The following is a 19,688-nucleotide window of genomic DNA, read 5'->3' as shown; positions in this document are numbered from 1 at the left end:
GAGGGACTGGTGCATTTCACAAAATAGATGGCATCATGAGGCAGGAAAATTAGGTGGATATATTGAAGCAACATCTCAAGACATCAGTCAGGAAGTTAAAGCTTGGTCGCAAATCGGTCTTCCAAATGGACAATGAAACCCAAGCATACTTCCAAAGTTGTGGCAAAATGGCTTAAGGACAACAAAGTCAAGGTATTGGAGTGGCCATCAAAAAGCCCTGACTTCAATCCTATAGAATTTTTTTGGGCAGAACTGTTTGCGAGCAAGGAGGCCTACAAACCTGACTCAGTTACACCAGCTCTGTCAGGAGGAATGGGCCAAAATTCACCAAACTGTGTATTCGTCACTGTAACATTGTGTACGTTTTACACTTTTGAGAGTTTGCCATGTTAGTTTTCTACCTGGGTTTGTTTAATATATATATATATCTGCCAATGCCTATTGTGTTAGGCTGAGGCCTACAGAAAAGTGCTGTCTGCCGTGGTCCAGCATCTAGAAGAACTCTCTGGTTGAGTGACTGCCATCTACTGTGTAGGACAACTGGACAACTAGTAATCTACAGAAAATAGACCAGAACACTGCACTTCTTCTTATCCCCCACTGTTGCCGCAGAGTCTGCAGAAATCCATGTTATCTGATCCAGTTTCATGTATATATTACATGCTAACTCTATTGAATGATGTACAGTATATTGGGCTTTCATTGTTGTGACAGTGATAACATTATGTTCAGTTTCAATCTGTCTCTTCAAACCGGTGAGTATTCAATCTATAGATTGTGTTCAGTCTGATGTTCAAATACAACAAGTTTAATTTAAACCTTGAGACCACAATGTACAGTCCACAGTAAACTCATTGGTTGTTATTTTTGTCCTAAAGCATAAGGTGAAAATAAAGGAATGCTTTGGTTGTATGTTGTTGTTTTTTACTTGATGGCTGGTGAGTTGTGCTTTTTTTAATAATATTTACACAATCTTCCATCTTCATGAAATGCAACATGTTACTAAGTCAGAGATGAAAATAAACAACCTACTATTGCCCACTTGACTTGGAAGCCTAACAAGAGTTGCAGTTACTCTCTATAAACACCTTGTGGCACTGCATATCCAATCAAACATCCCCAACCAACAGTCATATCAGCCTGGTCTCATAGACTAGATGTAACATATTGAATGTAAATCTGGAACGCTCAAATTAGTGTGATAAGTTACATTTGGTATGGTTACATATGACAGAAGGTTACTTAAGGCAAAAACTAAAGTAGGGTGGCTGGTCAGGCGTATAACGTGAACATCTAGCAACCCAAAGATTGCATGTTCGAATCTCATCATGGACGACATCAGCATTTTAGCAACTTTGCAACTACTTACTGTTTAGCTACTTTGCAAGTAATTAGCATGTTAGCTACCCCTAGCCTAGCTAACCTTAGCCACTTAGCTAATGTTAGCGACAACAAATAGAAATTCATAACATCTCGTTTTGCAAATTTGAAAAATGTTGTAAGAATTGGTTTTTGGAAAAACATATTGTATTAATTGTAATTCGTAACATATACGAATTTACAATTTGTTAAATATACTAAATGGATTATGGACATCCACAAATGTATACATACCATACAAATCGTAACATATCAAACTAATTGGACTTTCTCGGATTTACATTTACTATGTCATGTCTGCCCATGAGTCCAGGTTGGTGATATTTATTTCCTCGGCCTGAGTGGGATGAGCGCTCTGTGACGTGCGTCAACAGGACTACTTCCCGCATATTTCTGTCACTCCCTAGACTCATCTAACTACAGCAGCTGTTTCACTTTCAACCAAACCAACCGCCATGAAAGTCAAGCCAGACAGCTCAGTGTCTTATCAGGTCAATGAGCATTGAACATTTACTGCTGTTCCTGTGTAGCTGTGGTTATTCATTTGCATGCTGTTCTATATTTTAAGAACAGAGTATGACTGCGTTTATATAGGCAGCCCATTCTGATATTTGTTTCACTAATTGGTCATTTTACCAATCAGATCAACTCTGAAAAAGCTCTGATGTGATTGGTCAAAAGACCAATTAGTGGAAGAAAATATCAGAATTGGGCTGCCCGTGAAAGCAGCCTGAGAGTTCCTACCAAACCCCTTCAGACTAGTTCTTGATGACAAAATGACAAGTAAAAGTGCATTTAACGTAGTAAAATACTACTTGAGTAAAAGTTTAAAGTATTTGGTTTTAAATATGCTTAAGTTTAAAAAGGAAATGTAATTGCTAGAATATACTTAAGTATCAAAAGTTAAAGTATTAATCATTTCAAATGTCTTATACAGTATTAAGTAGTACTTTAAAGTATTTTTTGTTAAGTACTTTACACCACTGCTGAGGCCTGTCCTGTGTCTGGAGACACTGGCTGGGGTTGAGACTGGTTGTTGATAGGATGCACTTCTGCTTAGATGGTCCCCATTAAAGAGGAAGGCCCACTAGTGCAGCCATCTATTTGTGGTTCTGTTTAAAGAACTGAACATTATTGTGGTCAATTTATTTCCATTCAAGTCATGTTTTCAGTTCTGTACACTTATTTCACCTCAACTTGACCTTCATTTTTAGGGACACTGATCAGCATGATATTGTCTTTAATCCCATATATACAATGCATTCAGAAAGAATTCAGATCCCTTGACCTTTTCAACATTTTGTTATGTTACACCCTATTCTAAAATGTATTTAAAAAATGTGCCTAATTAAATAAAGGTAAAATAAATAAAAGATTGGTGCAGTGCTGCAGAGATGGTTGTCCTTCTGAAAGGTTCTCCCATCTCCACAGAGGAACTCTGGAGCTATTTCAGAGTGACCATCGGGTTCTTGGCTTTGACATACACTGTCAACTGTGGAACCTTATAAAGACAGGTGTGTGCTTTTCCAAATCATGTCCAATCAATTGAATTTACCACAGGTGGACTCCAATCAAGTTGTAGAAACATCTCAAGGATGATCAATGGAAACAGGATGCACCTGAGCTCAATTTCAAGTCTCATAGCAAAGGGTCTGAATACTTATGTGATTGTGATGTTTCAATTATTATTTTATATACATTTGCAAACATTTCTACAAACCTGTTTTTGCTTTGTCATTTTAGGTTATTTTGTGTAGATTGATGAGTGAACATTTAAAAATATATATATTTTAGAATAAAATTAGCAAAATGTGGAAAAAGTCAAGGAGTCGGAATTCTTTCCGAATACACTGTCTATACTGTACAAACCAACGTCCATTGACTTTAGGTCAACTTTCGGTATAATGCTAGTTGATCTCCAAAATATCATTACAACAACCATATAATAAATAACTAAATCAGGCAGTATATAATTTGTTTGTGTCCATCAGAAAAGCACAAGTTCCTCTAAAAATAAAAATCTCCCTCCAGTAAGTCTAGATGTATTCCTGAAAGGGGAACGGTGTAAAGCGAAGACGGAGAAGTGAGACTTAGAGAAAGATGAAAGGTGGCTGTAACAAATGAGGTGAAATGAGGGAGATACTGATTGGCAGACCTGCTAGCTCAAGGCTACACAGTCACACCTGACAACGCCAGCACTGAGGAGGAAAAAGCCAAAGGGTCCAAAATGATGACTCCCGTGTACAGTAATTATTGGTGTGCCATGGATCTTATAGACACCGGACAGGTTGGATGCTTTACAGATGAAAAGGACGTGTAGAGGATGGCCTTGTTTGCCAAGTTCTTCCTCCAGATTTCTTTCTCTGACAGATAGAGGGTGTGTGTGTGTGTGTGTATTTGTGGGAGAGAGAGAGTGGGAGAAATCCATTCAGTGAGTATTTGATTCAGTACTGAGTGACTCCTTAGTGACTGGCACTCTTCCCTATGGGCAGCTGCCAGCGGTTCTTGCCCAGACGTGGTGCTTTTCTAGGCAGAGAGACGCAAGGTATTCCCATACAAACACAACTGCATAGTTAAACATAGGTCAGCTGACTTAAATTATCTCCCTCTCTAGGTGGGGGATTTCTCTCAGTCTGCACGCTATTCCCTTTTTAGTGCACTATTTTGACCAGGGCCTATATGGCTCTGGTCAAAGGTAGTGCACTATATAGGGGCAATAGTGTGTCATTTGGGACGTATCCTCAGTCTTTACTGCAATAAACATACCATGATACAAAGACCGATAGAGTCACTGACCGTCAGATATCCGTACTTATGGAATGAAGTACGGTACTTCCTGAAGAAAAGTCTATAATGAAATTGGGAAAGCATGGGGGGGGTGTCTGGTGTCAGTGACACCTGAGCCCCAAGAAAATATGTTGATTGGGAATTTATGTTCTTACACTTTATAAGATTACAATTGAGAATCTGTGTAAGTGTCAAGGCTGTGGGTAACTGGTGAAAGGAGTCAGGTGCAGGAGAGCTGAGATGCGTGGACAAGGTATTTTATTCAAGAAAACACCAGTACAAACACAATACTATAGTGCTGGAAAAATACCGGTACCACGAAATAAACGGGCGTAACAACAAAACCCGGCAACAATAATACCAGCCGTCAGATACAGCCTTACAATAAAACAAACACGCACACAAACATGGGGGAAACCAGAGGGTTAAATAATGAACATGTAATGGGGGAATTGAAACCAGGTGTGTAGAAAACAATGACAAAACAAATGGAAAATGAAAAGTGGATCGGTGATGGCTAGAAGGCCGGTGACGTCGACCGCCGAACGCCGCCCGAACAAGGAGAGGGACCGACTTCGGCGGAAGTCGTGACAGTAAGGAAAATAAAATTAATATGTGTGTGTCTAAAGAGTTTGAAAATGCCATAACATCATAACATGCTATGCACTCCATTAAAGTGCTAAAATATTTAAGATGTAAAAATAAGTCTTCTTCATGTTGTATATTTATTGCTATAAATCATCCTAAGTGAAAACATAAATTCTACACGAGACATACATATTTTATTGATTGAGGTTATGTTAAGTAGTTTTTTTTCTTTGAGTGCTATACTTTTAGAAAAATAGTTTTACCCTATGGTTAATTTTGAAAATCTCTGATTGAAAAGATGGTTTGTCTTTTCCGTTAAATATACCCATGAATTCAGTTGGGTGTCATTCCAACAGTTCGCTCTGCTTCTGTCAGCAACTAAATGAACTATAACTCTCTATTGTTGTATAAGCCACATCCTGCATTCCAAAATTAGAGAAGAATGGATTTTCAGAGACCAAAAAAAACATCAGAATTTTTTTGCACTCTGCAGGCAGGGATACTTTCACCTTCTAAAATCAGTTATTAAACCTGCCATTCAAAATACAGAGCCCTGCTATTGCTGTATGCCGTGACCTAAAAAAAAAACTTGTCTTTGAACTTATTATCAGACAGATTCATATCATGATAATACAATCTCCAGACCTCATCGTCCCAATTAGATAAAGCTTAAGACTATACGTAGCTGCAGGGTAGGATGGAGTTGGTGTTCATGGTGGTGGTGGATGAAGTCTCTCCCACTCCAGCTCTAGGCAATCTCCCCACTCCTTATCCCCCCCTTTCCCCCCTATCCATGGCCCCATCTCCCTTGACCTTGGGGTCCCTGCCCTGCCTGGCAGGCCCTAGCGTTGATCCATTGCCATGCCAATGCAGCTACGGCAGGGCTCTGGGTAAACAGCAGCAGCTGGTTGCAATTGTGCTGTGTCACTGGGAGGGCAGAACAGGAGTGAAGGGGTGGGGGAGGTAGGGTGGAGGGAAGCGGAGGGGGGACTGCAGCAGCACCCCACACACTCCAGTCATCTGTCTTCCTGTTCTGCTCTCTGCATACTGCTGAGAGTTCTAGAACTTTGCAGACTCAACGCTGCTAACAGAGCTGAAAAACGACATGCAGACTCAACACACTGCTAACAGAGCTGAACAACGACATGCAGACTTAACACACTGCTAACAGAGAAGAAAAAAGACATGCAGACTCAACACACTGCTAACAGAGCAGAAAAACGACATGCAGACTCAACACACTGCTAGCAGAGCTGAAAAACGACATGCAGACTCAACACACTGCTAGCAGAGCTGAAAAACGACATGCAGACTCAACACACTGCTAGCAGAGCTGAAAAACGACATGCAGACTCAACACACTGCTAGCAGAGCTGAAAACGACATTCAGACTCAACACACTGCTAGCAGAGCTGAAAACGACATTCAGACTCAACACACTGCTAACAGAGCTGAAAACGACATGCAGACTCAACACGCTGCTAACAGAGCTGAAAACGACATTCAGACTCAACACGCTGCTAACAGAGCTGAAAACGACATGCAGACTCAACACACTGCTAGCAGAGCTGAAAAACGACATGCAGACTCAACACACTGCTAGCAGAGCTGAAAAATGACTTGCTTTCAGAGCCTAGAATCTCTGTTCAGTGCACAACAGGGGAAACGATCCATGTAAATTGGATGATATCCTATGCCTAAGACACAGCAGTGTCAGATACACATTGGAAATACAAATACAAATACTGCTTTCTTTGGTATCAGGATACACATTCTTTACTCTCCTTTGAGTCAGATTTGATTCAGTTGTTTCAATTTGGAGTTCCTTATTTCAGTGTCCTGCCTGGTTTGGAGCTTATTAGGGCTCACCTCTTCCCCTGCAGCTCCAGAGTAAACACGGGACCAAAGAGCCCAGTGAGGCACAGGCTAAGATGTAGAGGGACTCTCAAACACAACTGGCAGGAGACTGTAGATCTGAGGAGATAAAGAGGGAGATTTGAGGGTTGGGGAGGTGAATAATTCATGATTGTGGAGAAGGAGATTTTAGATGAAGCAGGGGTACTGTGTAGAGCCGGGACCATACCAGTATTGCGATACTCATTAGTATCGTGGCAAGGAAACAAAACAGAAAGTGGTTGTAACTTTTTTTAGGAAAACAGCCCTTGAGAGACAGACAGAAGAAAGCTGGGGTATTGGCCTGCAGCTGGGTTTTTGATGTCTGGGCGGGCATGCCCATAGAAATGTAATTCTTAGAATGGGGACCCACCTTCCAGTCAATAGGTGGGTGCTGAGGAGGCATTCAAATTGATGTGGTCTGAGGGGCTAAGTCCATTATAGGAATGTTGTGTCTATGGGCATGGCTGGGTGGTGTGTGAGACTTGGTCTGGGCGCATCAACATCTTTACCTTGCTCTCTATGTCTGCTGCTGAAGGACGTGTGTCTGAGGCATGGGCCAGTGGTGGGGATGGATGAAATGGAGGAGCTCACTAATGTTGCCTCGGCCTCAGGGTTCAATTAAAAATAAAGCTTAGGTTGCTATAGTAATATGTAGCAACTGCACAATCAGCTCTCAAGGACATCCGCTTCTGTACCAGGACTTGATCCAAGCAAAAAAAGAAATCCAATATGCCTTTATTTTTCCCAAAACGTAGAGGTGATTATACACTGTACATCGGTTTGAGGGGAATTCTATTTGTGAGTGTTTGTTTGACAACCTTTCAAGCCCATAGAAAAAGAGATATAGCACACACTTGCCGTAAATGACATCACTATCTTCAGATTAATAATTTACCCATATAGTCACTGTAGTTTCAATAGCGATAGCAAGAAGGCAGTCAATATAGTATGAAGTGTTCTGCAATGTTTTAAGGCCTATTCTTAAGACAGATGGACCTTACGATTATTAAGACAGATATGATGGTGGTGGTTATTCTAGTGGCTCCTTGTATACGGCCTACAGTATGTTGTGTTTCAGCCAAAATACTAATGCACTATAAGTGCTGTATTGGATGTTACAAGAAATGCCCCCCATCTCTCCCAGGAAGCTATAGCCTTTTGAAACTTAAGGAGATAATAGTTATAGATCAGAAATAATGCCAAACATTGACCATTAGAAATCAGCATCACCACAACACAAAGCTACAGGGATTAATCAAGCTTTGTTTCCACTGTGAGACTGTTTCCTCGGCTGAACACTGCTTTCTATTCACATGCTGTGGCCTTCCTGGCTAATGCACAGAAAAAAAACGTTTTAGTCTTGTTTCCTTCCACCTGTTAGCTAAAAGGACATATAAACATATAAATAAATACATGGATGTGACAGGTGGCTTGGTGCCATCTACACAAGCAGGGCAGACTGAGGTTAAATGGAGGCGACAGACGATTTCTCTCAGGTGATCAAGGGTCCAATTGATAGTGAACTCTCACCGACGCCTTAACCTGCAGACAGAGAGCATGAAGACACCATTGTTGTGAATTGAACACAAACACTCACTAACACAGACAGACTTGAAGCTGGTAGTAGCTTCAGCCCTTAGTGCCCCCCCCCCCCCCCCCCCCTCCCCGCCACATAATATAAATGCAGCCTTAAGCAAAACTGAACATCAATGGGTTGTTTTCATTGAGTCACTTTACATTTTCCTGACTATTTGTCATCTGTTTCAAACGTATAAAAGCATACGTTTTATAATGCAGACTAAGACCTATTGCTGAAAATGACAGAACCATTTGGATGTTGTGAGTTTTCTCCTGTACAGGCTGTACTGTAGTGTTATTGATGGCACACGGGGACTGGAGTGAGTCAGGTTGGAGACCTGAGCCAACTCCCCGTGCTTACCGTGGTGAGCGTCGTACTGGTCAGGCACCGTGTTATGCGGTGGAGCGCACGGTGTCTCCAGTGCGCCTGCACAGCCCGGTGTGCTACCTTCCAGCTCCCCGAATCGGCCGGGCTAGAGTGGGCATCCAGCCAGGTCGGAGGGCGCATCTGGCCGCCAGTCTCTACGGCCCAGGATATCCTGCGCCGGCTCTGCGCACTGTGTCTCCGGTGCGTCTGCACAGCCCAGTGCGTCCTGTGCCTGCGCCCCGCATGTGCCGGGCCAAAGTAACCATCCAGCCAGGACGGGTTGTGCAGGCTCCTAGCTCGAGACCTCCAGTGTGCCTCCACGGCCCAGTGTATCCGGTGCCTCTGCCAAGGACAGGGCCTCCTGTATGTCTCTCCAGCCTGGTGAGTCCTGTGCCTGCGCCCAGAACTAATCCTCCTTTATGTCTCCACAGCCTGGTGAGCCCTGTGGCAGCACCACGTACCAGACTGCCCATACGTCTCCTCACTCCAGTGATGATCCATGGCACGAAGCCTCCAGTGATGATCCATGGCAAGAGGCCTCCAGTGATGATCCATGGCACGAAGCCTCCAGTGATGATCCATGGCAAGAAGCCTCCAGTGATGATCCATGGCACGAAGCCTCCAGTGATGATCCATGGCAAGAAGCCTCCAGTGATGATCCATGGCACGAAGCCTCCAGTGATGATCCATGGCAAGAAGCCTCCAGTGATGATCCATGGCACGAAGCCTCCAGTGATGATCCATGGCATGAAGCCTCCAGTGATGATCCATGGCACGAAGCCTCAAGTGATGATCCATAGTAAGAAGCCTCCAGTGATGATCCATGGCATGAAGCCTCCAGTGATGATCCATGGCATGAAGCCTCCAGTGAGGAGTCATGGCACGAAGCCTCCAACGAAGGCCTCCAGTCCGGAGCCTCCAGTGACGTTCTCCAGTCCGGAGCCTCCAGCGACGTTCTCCAGTCCGGAGCCTCCAGCGACGGCCTCCAGTCCGGAGCCTCCAGCGACGTTCTCCAGTCCGGAGCCTCCAGCGACGTTCTCCAGTCCGGAGCCTCCAGCGACGTTCTCCAGTCCGGAGCCCGCAGCGAGGGTGCCCAGTCCGGGGCCCGCGACGAGGGTGCCCAGTCCGGGGCCCGCGACGAGGGTGCCCAGTCCGGGGCCCGCGACGAGGGTGCCCAGTCCGGGGCCCGCGACGAGGGTGACCAGTCCGGGGCCCGCGACGAGGGTGCCCAGTCCGGGGTCGGCGACGAGGGTCCCCGCACCAGAGGTGCCGCCAAAGTGGGGTGAGCCAGTGGTGGAGCGGGGTCTGCATCCCGCACCTGAGCCGCCACCGCGGATAGATGCCCACCCAGACCCTCCCCTATAGGTTTAGGTTTTGCGGCCGGAGTCCGCACCTTTGGGAGGGGTACTGTTTATGTCTCTATTTTGGTTTGGTTAGGGTGTGAGTTGGGGTGGGTATTCTATATTCTATTATTTGCATTTCTATGTTTTGGCCGGGTAGGGTTCTCAATCAGGGACAGCTGTCTATCGTTTTCTCTGATTGAGAACCATACTTAGGTAGCCCTTTTTTCCACCTGTCTCTGTGGGAAGTTGTCTATGTTGTGGGCACTATAGCCTTTAGCTTCACGGTTGTTTTCTTGTTTCTTGTTTTGTTGGTGTCATTTATTTAAATAAAAGAAAATGTACGCTCACCACGCTGCACCTTGGTCTCCTCCCTACGACAGCCGTGACAACCCTGTTGCGCATGGAAAACCCAACTAGTTTTTGCTCAAAGAGGAATGAATTCTTATGGTTCCTTATGATAACACCACTCCGCATCATTGACATGAAGAGGGCCAAAAGCAGAATGAACAGTTATTTAAAGGGTATAGGACTTCATACACTTATAACCATACATACCACATTCATAAGCAGTACATGAGTGTTTCATAACAACCACAAGACATCGAAAATGTCAACTTACTTATACAGCGCCTTCAGAAAATATTCATACTCCTTGACTTACTCCACATTTTATTGTGTTACAGCCTGAATTCAAAATGGATTAAATATATATTTTTCTCTCAAACATTTACACACAACTCTATAATGTCAAAGTGAAAACATGTTTTTAGAATCTTTTGCAAATTTATTGAAACTGATATACAGAAATATCTATTTACATAAGTAGTCACACCCCTGAGTCAGGGCGGCGGTAGACTCAGACTATACTGATCGTGCAGGGTAGTTGAAAGAGAAGGCAATTACCTTATTGTTCTGAGGACAAGGAGGGTGTAAGGACCAATAGTTGAGATTCTCAACCAACACTTACATCAGATGAGAACACACTACTTACTGCCTGTTGCTAGGAATCATCACATCTATTTACAGGTTGTTCTTGTTCCATCACCAGCTTCACACTTGCATGGCAACCTCACACATAGTCTGCTCTTGGAACTGATTTGAATTAAACCATTGGCTAATAAATACATTCCCTCTTCCTCTTTTTACTACATCACTTGTGACAACAATGACACTGATGACACTGTGTGAAAGTTATATTGATTGACCTTTGACATGTAAGCTGCAAAGCACTGAGAGAGAAAAAAATAGAGAGAGAGAGAGAGAGAGAAATAGAAAGAGAGAGAGAGAGAGAGAGAGAGAGAGAGAGAGAGAGAGAAATAGAAAGAGAGAGAGAGAGAGAGAAAGAGAGGCAGTGAGCCTTTTGGCTCTGAGTCTGTTAAGTTTGTAACTAACTAGTTAAATAAAGGTTCAATAAAAATTGTAAAATAAAACTAAGGCTCTGATTCCAATGCCTTGTTCCTGTTCATATTGGCAGATGCCAACCCAGAACACTGGGATCCTGTGTGAAACAACTCCCACTTTCTCTCCATCATTCAGCGTTGGTCGGGAGAGAATGCCCACTCTCACTAGAATATTTACACTCTGTTTCAGTGTGCCATCATCAAAACAACAGTGCATAGAACTATTAAAAACACAATTTTAGTTTGAAGGATAACATGAAAATATGAACACTTAAGTGACACAAACAATTGGACAAAGCTCCCTCAGCTTTCCTGCTCGTCCCTGGTGTTTTGTGTCGCAACAATTGCAGAGGGACAGCTGAGCCCAAAACAGACCCAGACAATGGAGCTTGGACTCTCAGCTTCACTGTTAAAGGCTATTGCATTATGATGACTAACAATAAAACAGCACAGCGATGTCTGGATTTCCAACTCAATGTAGAAAAGGCTTGTATAAAAGGGTTGATAACTTTGTGTCTGTCAGTTGTGAGGGACACACTTTCTTTAATACAATGATCAGTCCACTTATAAACTTACTTCCTATCACATTTTTGCATAAGATGCTTGATGCAGATTTTTTACATGCACATGACAACATGTAAGTTGAACATCATCATGTACCATCATTGCATATGCATAGTTTATCTACTAGGGCTCTGTCAATCCTAATGGATAAAACCAAATCAGATTGAAATGAATTGTACCTCCTGGATAGAACCAAATCAGGTTGAAATGAATTGTACCTCCTGGATAGAACCAAATCAGGTTGAAATGAATTATACCTCCTGGATAGAACCAAATCAGGTTGAAATGAATTATACCTCCTGGATAGAACCAAATCAGGTTGAAATGTATTCTACCTCCTGGATAGAACCAAATCAGGTTGAAATGAATTATACCTCCTGGATAGAACCAAATCAGGTTGAAATGAATTATACCTCCTGGATAGAACCAAATCAGGTTGAAATGTATTCTACAATGAATTTCCACTTCAATGACAAATTAAACATCAACAGAAGACACTAATGTGTATAGAACAGTGTAAAAAATGTGTAGAAATGTAGGCTATGGTTGAGTAAGAGACAAGCTGTAGGGATTCCCCCTTCCCTCTAAGTCAAGATAAAAGCAAGAGCTTAACAAACAAGGTTTTGCAAATCTGCCTAGAATCCACTAGCGGAGCATTGAAAGTAAAGGCCTTAGGGTGAGCAGCATATTGTGTAGTATTATAAACCTGCCGTTGCATTTCTCCAGAGAGCTGTAGACTATTTTGGGAAAAAAACTAGGTTTGTCTGTCATATAAACCCCTCATTAAATATTATTGTAATTCACATGAATGTTACTGAACATTTTCAGATGGCTTCTTTCAGATGTGCATATCCCTGTAATAAACTTGCTATAACCATGTAATAACTTGGTTTGGCTCCACACTATAACTTAACCACAAAGATGTGTCAGTAGCCTACTGTATTTGCAAAACTAGATGGTTCAAGCTTATGCACTATTGAACAATGTAGGTTATTACATTCTCTACGTAGATGTTTATTCTGGTTGACAATGTGCCATCTCGTGGACTTGATCCCTAATCACTGGTCTCTAATCACTATCACAAAAATAAGCCACCAAATATTCAGGCATTAGCTAATACTATTTCCAGACATGATTAATTCACACAATTACATAGCAACCATGCACGAGCGTCGCGCCCCTGCTTTGAGCCCTAATGGAAAAGTTACTGGAGAGAGAGAGAGAGTGGGTGAGAGCAGGATGTATCAGTCGCCATTACTGACTGGGATGAGAGAGAGAGGAGTGAGCAGGTCTCCGATTAAACGCATACCACCAATTAAACAAAATATATAAAAACAAACACATTTGGAATAGAAAGAGGATACACGGAACGTTCCCCGTGAATTGCAGTGCACGAGCCGTTGAAAAATTTAATTTGCTGGAGTAAAATAATACACTTGGAATGCTACCTTTTTTCGTGGTCTCGGAGCTGGGAGCGACCATGTTAGGTAGGGGAATGCATTTGGAATGGACTGAATCGAGTTTCTTCATTTGCTACACCCTGGATAAAATTGTCTGTGTCAAATAAATTCAATGTTTTTTTAATTAAGGATCAAGGGAGGTAACGAAATATTCCGGCAAGGTCATTCGTTTGTATTTTGCGCTGAGTGAAATGTATTATTGTTCGACCAGCTACCACTATTTTGCTATCTAACTAGGCAGTGTTAGCTACAGCTAGCTGGTGGGCTAAGCTCAGCCAGAGACTACTCTGGAAGCAAGCGATTTTAGCTTAGGCCCTTGAGTTGGCTATACATGTCATTCTTCCAACCAAATGCCATTGATGATGGGGTTATCATTGTCATAGTTTCTGATTACAATGGCATAGACAGACGTAACCTTTTATTGCATGGGTTATTATAATTGTAACCGTATGCAGATAAAGCAAACCACGTTTGCTAGCAACCTAATTGGAAGTGTGACAGTTTCACTTGCTGGACGTTTCTTGCTTGATAGTTCGCACGCAGTTAATGTTAGCTAAGCTAGGACAGGTACATTAGCTAGCTAACTAATGAACCTCGGATTGTTGCAAGATGATAATTGTTACTGACAAGTTGTCCAGAGCAGCGTCGTGCTTTTGAATAACCTCTACATCTCGTGGTAGAGGATTGCTTTTGAGTTTTGATTGGTGTGCCTCCCTGGCAATGACATTCTTGGTTGAATACCATTATCATTCATCAATGACTGGGGTTTAGAAGGGCGCACCGTTCAGAACGTAGCAGACTGGAAAGAAATGTAACCACAGGCAGGTACTACAATGGTTTGCTAGTGATGGGCTACCTTCTCACCTGGGCAGTAACGTTACTAGTCACACATCTCGATAATAACAAAAAATCCAGTAGATATGCAATAGCTAAATTCCTCTTTAATACTAGAAGCGTGGGACCGGTGTAACTACAGTATTATAAATCGGACGTCAAAACTGGACTGTTTGCTTTGTAAGATGTCATGATGGGGTGTGTTGCATGATTCTTAGGGGACGAACATGCGAAGTGCAACAAATAGACAGTATTGTTGTCAAACGGTTCAATGATGACAGGTGCAATAGTTCTCTAGTAACATCTGCAACAAAAGTATTGCTGGAGTAAACTGAAATATAATCCATATTGAATGATGATGAATAGTAGGTTTCTGGGATTTGATAAATAACTAAATTATGATCTTGTCTCTCTATGCTTTTTTCATTATTTCTAGGTCACTGCCTCCAAGTCTGAAGTTGCATAACATTTTTTATCTTCTGCACAAATTTGATAAAATTAGTTTTTTAAAATGGAATGGCTAATATCTGTGGGGGGGGGGGGGATTACTCATGAAAAGAGTCACTGACACTGAACAAGGAACTTTTTTGTTACACTCCTACAGACAGTACAGGATTTATCAACATTTTTATTTGCAGGTTATCACATTTTTTTTGCAGGTTAACCTCTGTTGTAGGTTATTGCCTCATATGACTGACAGTCTCTAGAGCGGAAATAGTCTACTGTAACTGTTCAGATTGTATCATTAGTCCTGTGGACTGTTTGCAAAAGTTGTTCACTATAAAGGGAATAGGGTGCCATTTGGTACGTGTTCCTATGTATGTGTAGTTCAATTATACACTTTCTTTTTCAGGGAGGTCATAATAATGGAGAACCAGCTGCCCTATCGCAGCTCGAGGATCTAGGAGGATAGAGGGATTCACCACTAAAGGGAGAAAGCCATGAATGTGCACCACCACCCTATCTAACCAATTGGAGTGGAATGATAGCTGTGCTGGTAGAAACTTTTCTTGAAATTGACAAAGCAATGACAGGGGGAATATAATGGCCAAGAACAAGGAGGCACGCCCCCTAACATATGCTGTCAGTGTTGTTGGCCTCTCAGGGACAGAGAAGGAGAAGGGCAACTGTGGCGTGGGCAAGTCCTGCCTATGCAACAGATATGTGTGTTCCAACGCTGACGGCTACTATACTGAGCACACTTCTGTGTTGAGCACAATTGACTTTGGAGGTCGCGTGGTGAACAATGATCACTTCCTCTACTGGGGTGAAGTGCCACACCGAAGCGATGACGGGCTCGAGTGTAAAATTCAAATCATTGAACAAACGGAGTTCATTGATGATCAGACTTTCTTGCCACATCGCAGCACAAACCTGCAGCCCTATAGTAAAAGGGCTGCAGCCTCCAAGCTACAGTCTGCTGAGAAGCTGATGTACATTTGCACCGACCAGCTTGGCCTGGAACAGGATTTTGATCAGAAGCAGATGGCCGATGGGAAACTGAACATTGACGGTTTTTTATTGTGCATAGACGTGAGCAAAGGCTGCAATAGGAAATTTGAGGATCAGATGAAATTTGTCAACAGCCTTTATTCTCAAATGGTCAAATCGAAAAAGCCCATCGTCATTGCTGCAACTAAATGTGACGAGTGCATGGAGCAGTATCTAAGGGACCTTCAGGTGTTCGCTGCAAGCAAAAAGAACCTCCTGGTGGTAGAAACGTCAGCTCGATCTAGAATCAATGTAGACCTCTGTTTTAACGCGTTGACCCAGCAGATGGACAAACCACGAGGCAAACCCAAAATCATTCCTTATTTGGAGGCCTATAAAGTTCAGCGACAGTTAGTAGCCACAGTGTCCGACAAGTTTGAAAAGAGGATTGTACAAACCGTCAGAGATTATCACACAAGTTGGAAAACAGTGAGTAACATGTTGAAAAACCACCCTGACTATGAGGAATACATCAACTTGGAAGGCACCCGAAAAGCTAGAAACACCCTCAACAAGCACATCGAACAGCTGAAGCAGGAACATATCAGGAAAAGGAGGGCAGAATACTTCTCGAGCCTGCCAAAAATTCTCAATAACTTGCTCAACAACTTGGAAGAACTCGAGAACCTGAGCTGGTCGGAGGCTCAAAGTATCTTGAAGAGCAGGGCTGAGTTTCATTTCTGGTTTGTGGTGCTGGAACACACTCCGTGGGATGAGACGGACCAAATTGACAAAGTCAACGACAGAAGAGTGCCCTTTGATCTCCTCAAAACGTTGGAAGGGGAGAAGATTTTTCAGAACCATGTCCAGCATCTGTTCTCAGAGAAAATGCGGTTAGAAATGAAGAATAGATTCAAGAAGACATTGGATAGAGTCCATTTCATCAGCCCTGGACAACCCTGGGAAGAGGTCATGTGTTTTGTCATGGAGGACGAGGCCTACAAGTATATCAGTGAATCTGATCGCAGGGATGTTTACAGCCAGCATCAGCAGGAAATAGTTGAAAGGGCCAAAGAGGAATTTCAGGAAATGCTTTTTGAACACGCAGAGCTGTTTTATGACCTTGATTTAAACGCCACCCCAAGCTGTGACAAAATGAGCGAGATCCACACTGTGCTCAACGAGGAGCCCAGATACAGAGCCCTGCAGAAACTGGCCCCGGACAGGGAGTCACTTCTTCTCAAGCACATCGGGTTCGTCTACCACCCTACGAAGGAGACGTGTCTGAGTGGACAGAGCTGCGTTGACATAAATGTCGAGCAGGTACTGGCTAACAGGCTAGTTCAGCTGGACCATGGTCGCTCTAATCTCTACTATAACAGTGCCAACATTGATAAAGTCAATTTGTGTCTCTTGGGAAGGGAGGGTCTCGCACAAGAACTTGCAAATGAAATCCGAGCCCAGTCCACAGACGATGAGTACACCCTGGATGGGAAAATATATGAACTGGAGCTTCTGCCTGTTGATGTCAACTCAACGTTGCTCTTTAGCCATACGTGGGCGTCGACCTTCAAACCTCATGGAATCTTCTGTGTCTTCAGCTCCATAGAGTCGCTAAATTGTATTGGCGACTGCGTAGGGCGAATCAGGGCAGAGATTGCACAGAACAGGAGGGAGAGATACGCTCCACCATTGCCATTCATTCTAATCCTAGCAAACCAGAGAGACAGTGTTTGCAAAAATATGCCTATCTTAAGGCATCAGGGCCAACAGCTTGCAAATAAGCTACAGTGCACCTTTGTAGATATACCTTCTGCTACCTTTCCACGGAAGTTTAACGAGTTCCAAATTAAACAGGCTCTCAGAGGAGTATTAGAAGGACTAAAGCACAACTTTGATGTGATGAGCCCTCTGCCATCCATCAAAGACATGTCAGAGACAGACTTGAGGATTGTTATGTGTGCCGTGTGTGGGGATCCATTTAGCGTAGACCTCATCCTCTCACCTTTCCTCGATTCACATTCCTGCAGCGCTGGGCAACCTGGCCAAAGTAACACTCTGATCCTCAACAAAATCATCGGCGACAGTCGCAGAAGAATACAGGTCACTGTCCTCTCCTACCACTCCTCCATCGGAATCAGGAAGGACGAGCTCGTCCATGGATACATCCTGGTCTACTCAGCAAAACGCAAGTCCTCCATGGCGATGCTCAGAGCTTTCCTGGCGGAGGTCCAAGATGTCATTCCTGTTCAAATGGTGGCCGTCACAGACAGTCAAGCAGACTTCTTTGAGAATGACCCAATCAAAGACCTCATGACTGAAGGGGAGCACATCGCTACAGAGATAACCGCCAAATTCACAGCTCTCTACTCTCTGTCTCAGTACCATCGTCAGACGGAAGTCTTCACGCCGTTCTTCAACGAGGTGCTAGAGAAAAAGAGCAGCATCGAGAGCGCCTTCATGTTTGACAGCTCTCGAGACTGCACGGGTGCGAGTGAAGATGTCTTCCCCCAGTCTCCCCACAGCCATTCCCCTGCTTACAGTTACTACCCTGACTCAGAGGACGACACAGAGGCCCCTCCGCCTTACAGCCCCATCGGGGACGACGTGCAGCTTCTTCCAACGTTTAGCGAACGTGGAAAGTGCAGGATCGATCTGGAGGGGAACGAGTACCCTGTCCATAACACACCTGTCGGTGACCAAGAGCGCAACCACAGAGTGCCTCCCCCGGTTAGACCCAAGCCTATACTATCCAAGCCCAACGTCAAGAAGTTGGACCCCAATCTCCTGAAGACCATTGAGGCTGGGATGAGGAGCAACAGACGACAACGCAGCCCCATGGCCCACGGTGAAGACGTCGAGGCGTCCGACAATTACGCAGACCCCGTAGACACTCTCCTGAAATCAAAGGGCTTTATCGACAACATCTACGCTGTCCCGGAGGACACCCACAGCAGGACCCTCAAAATGCGCAACTCGTTTGAGGGGCTTCACGTCTTACACGGGGACGAGGAGAACGGCTTTGACCACAAGGCGCAGGCCAGCAGGAGGCCCTCCAAGTATAAGCACCGCTCAAAAATACTCTTCAGCAAAACCAAGATGTACCACAGACGTGTCCACTCCGACGTCAGCGATGATGAGTCTGGGCCGGCCATGCAGAAGAAGAAGAAGGGCAGGGCCCATCGGGGCAGCGAGGAAGACCCCCTGCTGTCCCCTGCGGACCCCTGGAAGGGAGGGATAGACAACCCTGCCATCACCTCTGATCCAGAGCAGGATGACATGAAGAAGAAAAAGAAGAAAACGCCAAAGACAAAGGAACCTAAAAAGGTAGGCATTCTGATTCATGATTACTATAACACAGATTCAGAATGGTCTGCTCTCATGATTACTATAACACAGATTCAGAATGGTCTGCTCTCATGATTACTATAACACAGATTCAGAATGGTCTGCTCTCATGATTACTATAACACAGATTCAGAATGGTCTGCTCTCATGATTACTATAACACAGATTCAGAATGGTCTGCTCTCATGATTACTATAACACAGATTCAGAATGGTCTGCTCTCATGATTACTATAACACAGATTCAGAATGGTCTGCTCTCATGATTACTATAACACAGATTCAGAATGGTCTGCTCTCATGATTACTATAACACAGATTCAGAATGGTCTGCTCTCATGATTACTATAACACAGATTCAGAATGGTCTGCTCTCATGATTACTATAACACAGATTCAGAATGGTCTGCTCTCATGATTACTATAACACAGATTCAGAATGGTCTGCTCTCATGATTACTATAACACAGATTCAGAATGGTCTGCTCTCATGATTACTATAACACAGATTCAGAATGGTCTGCTCTCATGCATTGAAGAAAATCAATGTTTGAACTATCACACTGAGAGTAAATGTGACTTGTACTTTCTGTTGAATGTTGCAACATCACTTTCTCCTGGCCAAGCATGCACTCCCATTCCTTAGCAATTAACATGGGATATAACACAAGCAATGACAACATAATCACGGTTAAATATGACCGCCATAGTTG

General features: G+C 43.6%; 1 protein-coding gene across 1 annotated transcript in view; it reads left to right on the top strand.

Annotated features, from left to right (window-relative positions):
- Positions 1-13,166: 13,166 nt before the first annotated feature.
- The window catches only part of LOC120022990 (rho GTPase-activating protein 5-like), a 72,860-nt gene continuing 66,338 nt past the window's right edge, over positions 13,167-19,688 (top strand). The window contains exons 1-2 of the mRNA XM_038966941.1: positions 13,167-13,390; positions 15,051-18,955. Coding sequence (XP_038822869.1) covers positions 15,242-18,955 — 3,714 coding nt within the window. The 5' untranslated portion in view covers positions 13,167-13,390; positions 15,051-15,241. The remainder of the gene's footprint in view (positions 13,391-15,050; positions 18,956-19,688) is intronic.

The sequence above is a fragment of the Salvelinus namaycush genome, chromosome 28 (assembly GCF_016432855.1).
Source record: "Salvelinus namaycush isolate Seneca chromosome 28, SaNama_1.0, whole genome shotgun sequence".
NCBI classification, from domain to species: domain Eukaryota; kingdom Metazoa; phylum Chordata; class Actinopteri; order Salmoniformes; family Salmonidae; genus Salvelinus; species Salvelinus namaycush.
This window is presented reverse-complemented; position numbering and strand designations above follow the sequence as displayed.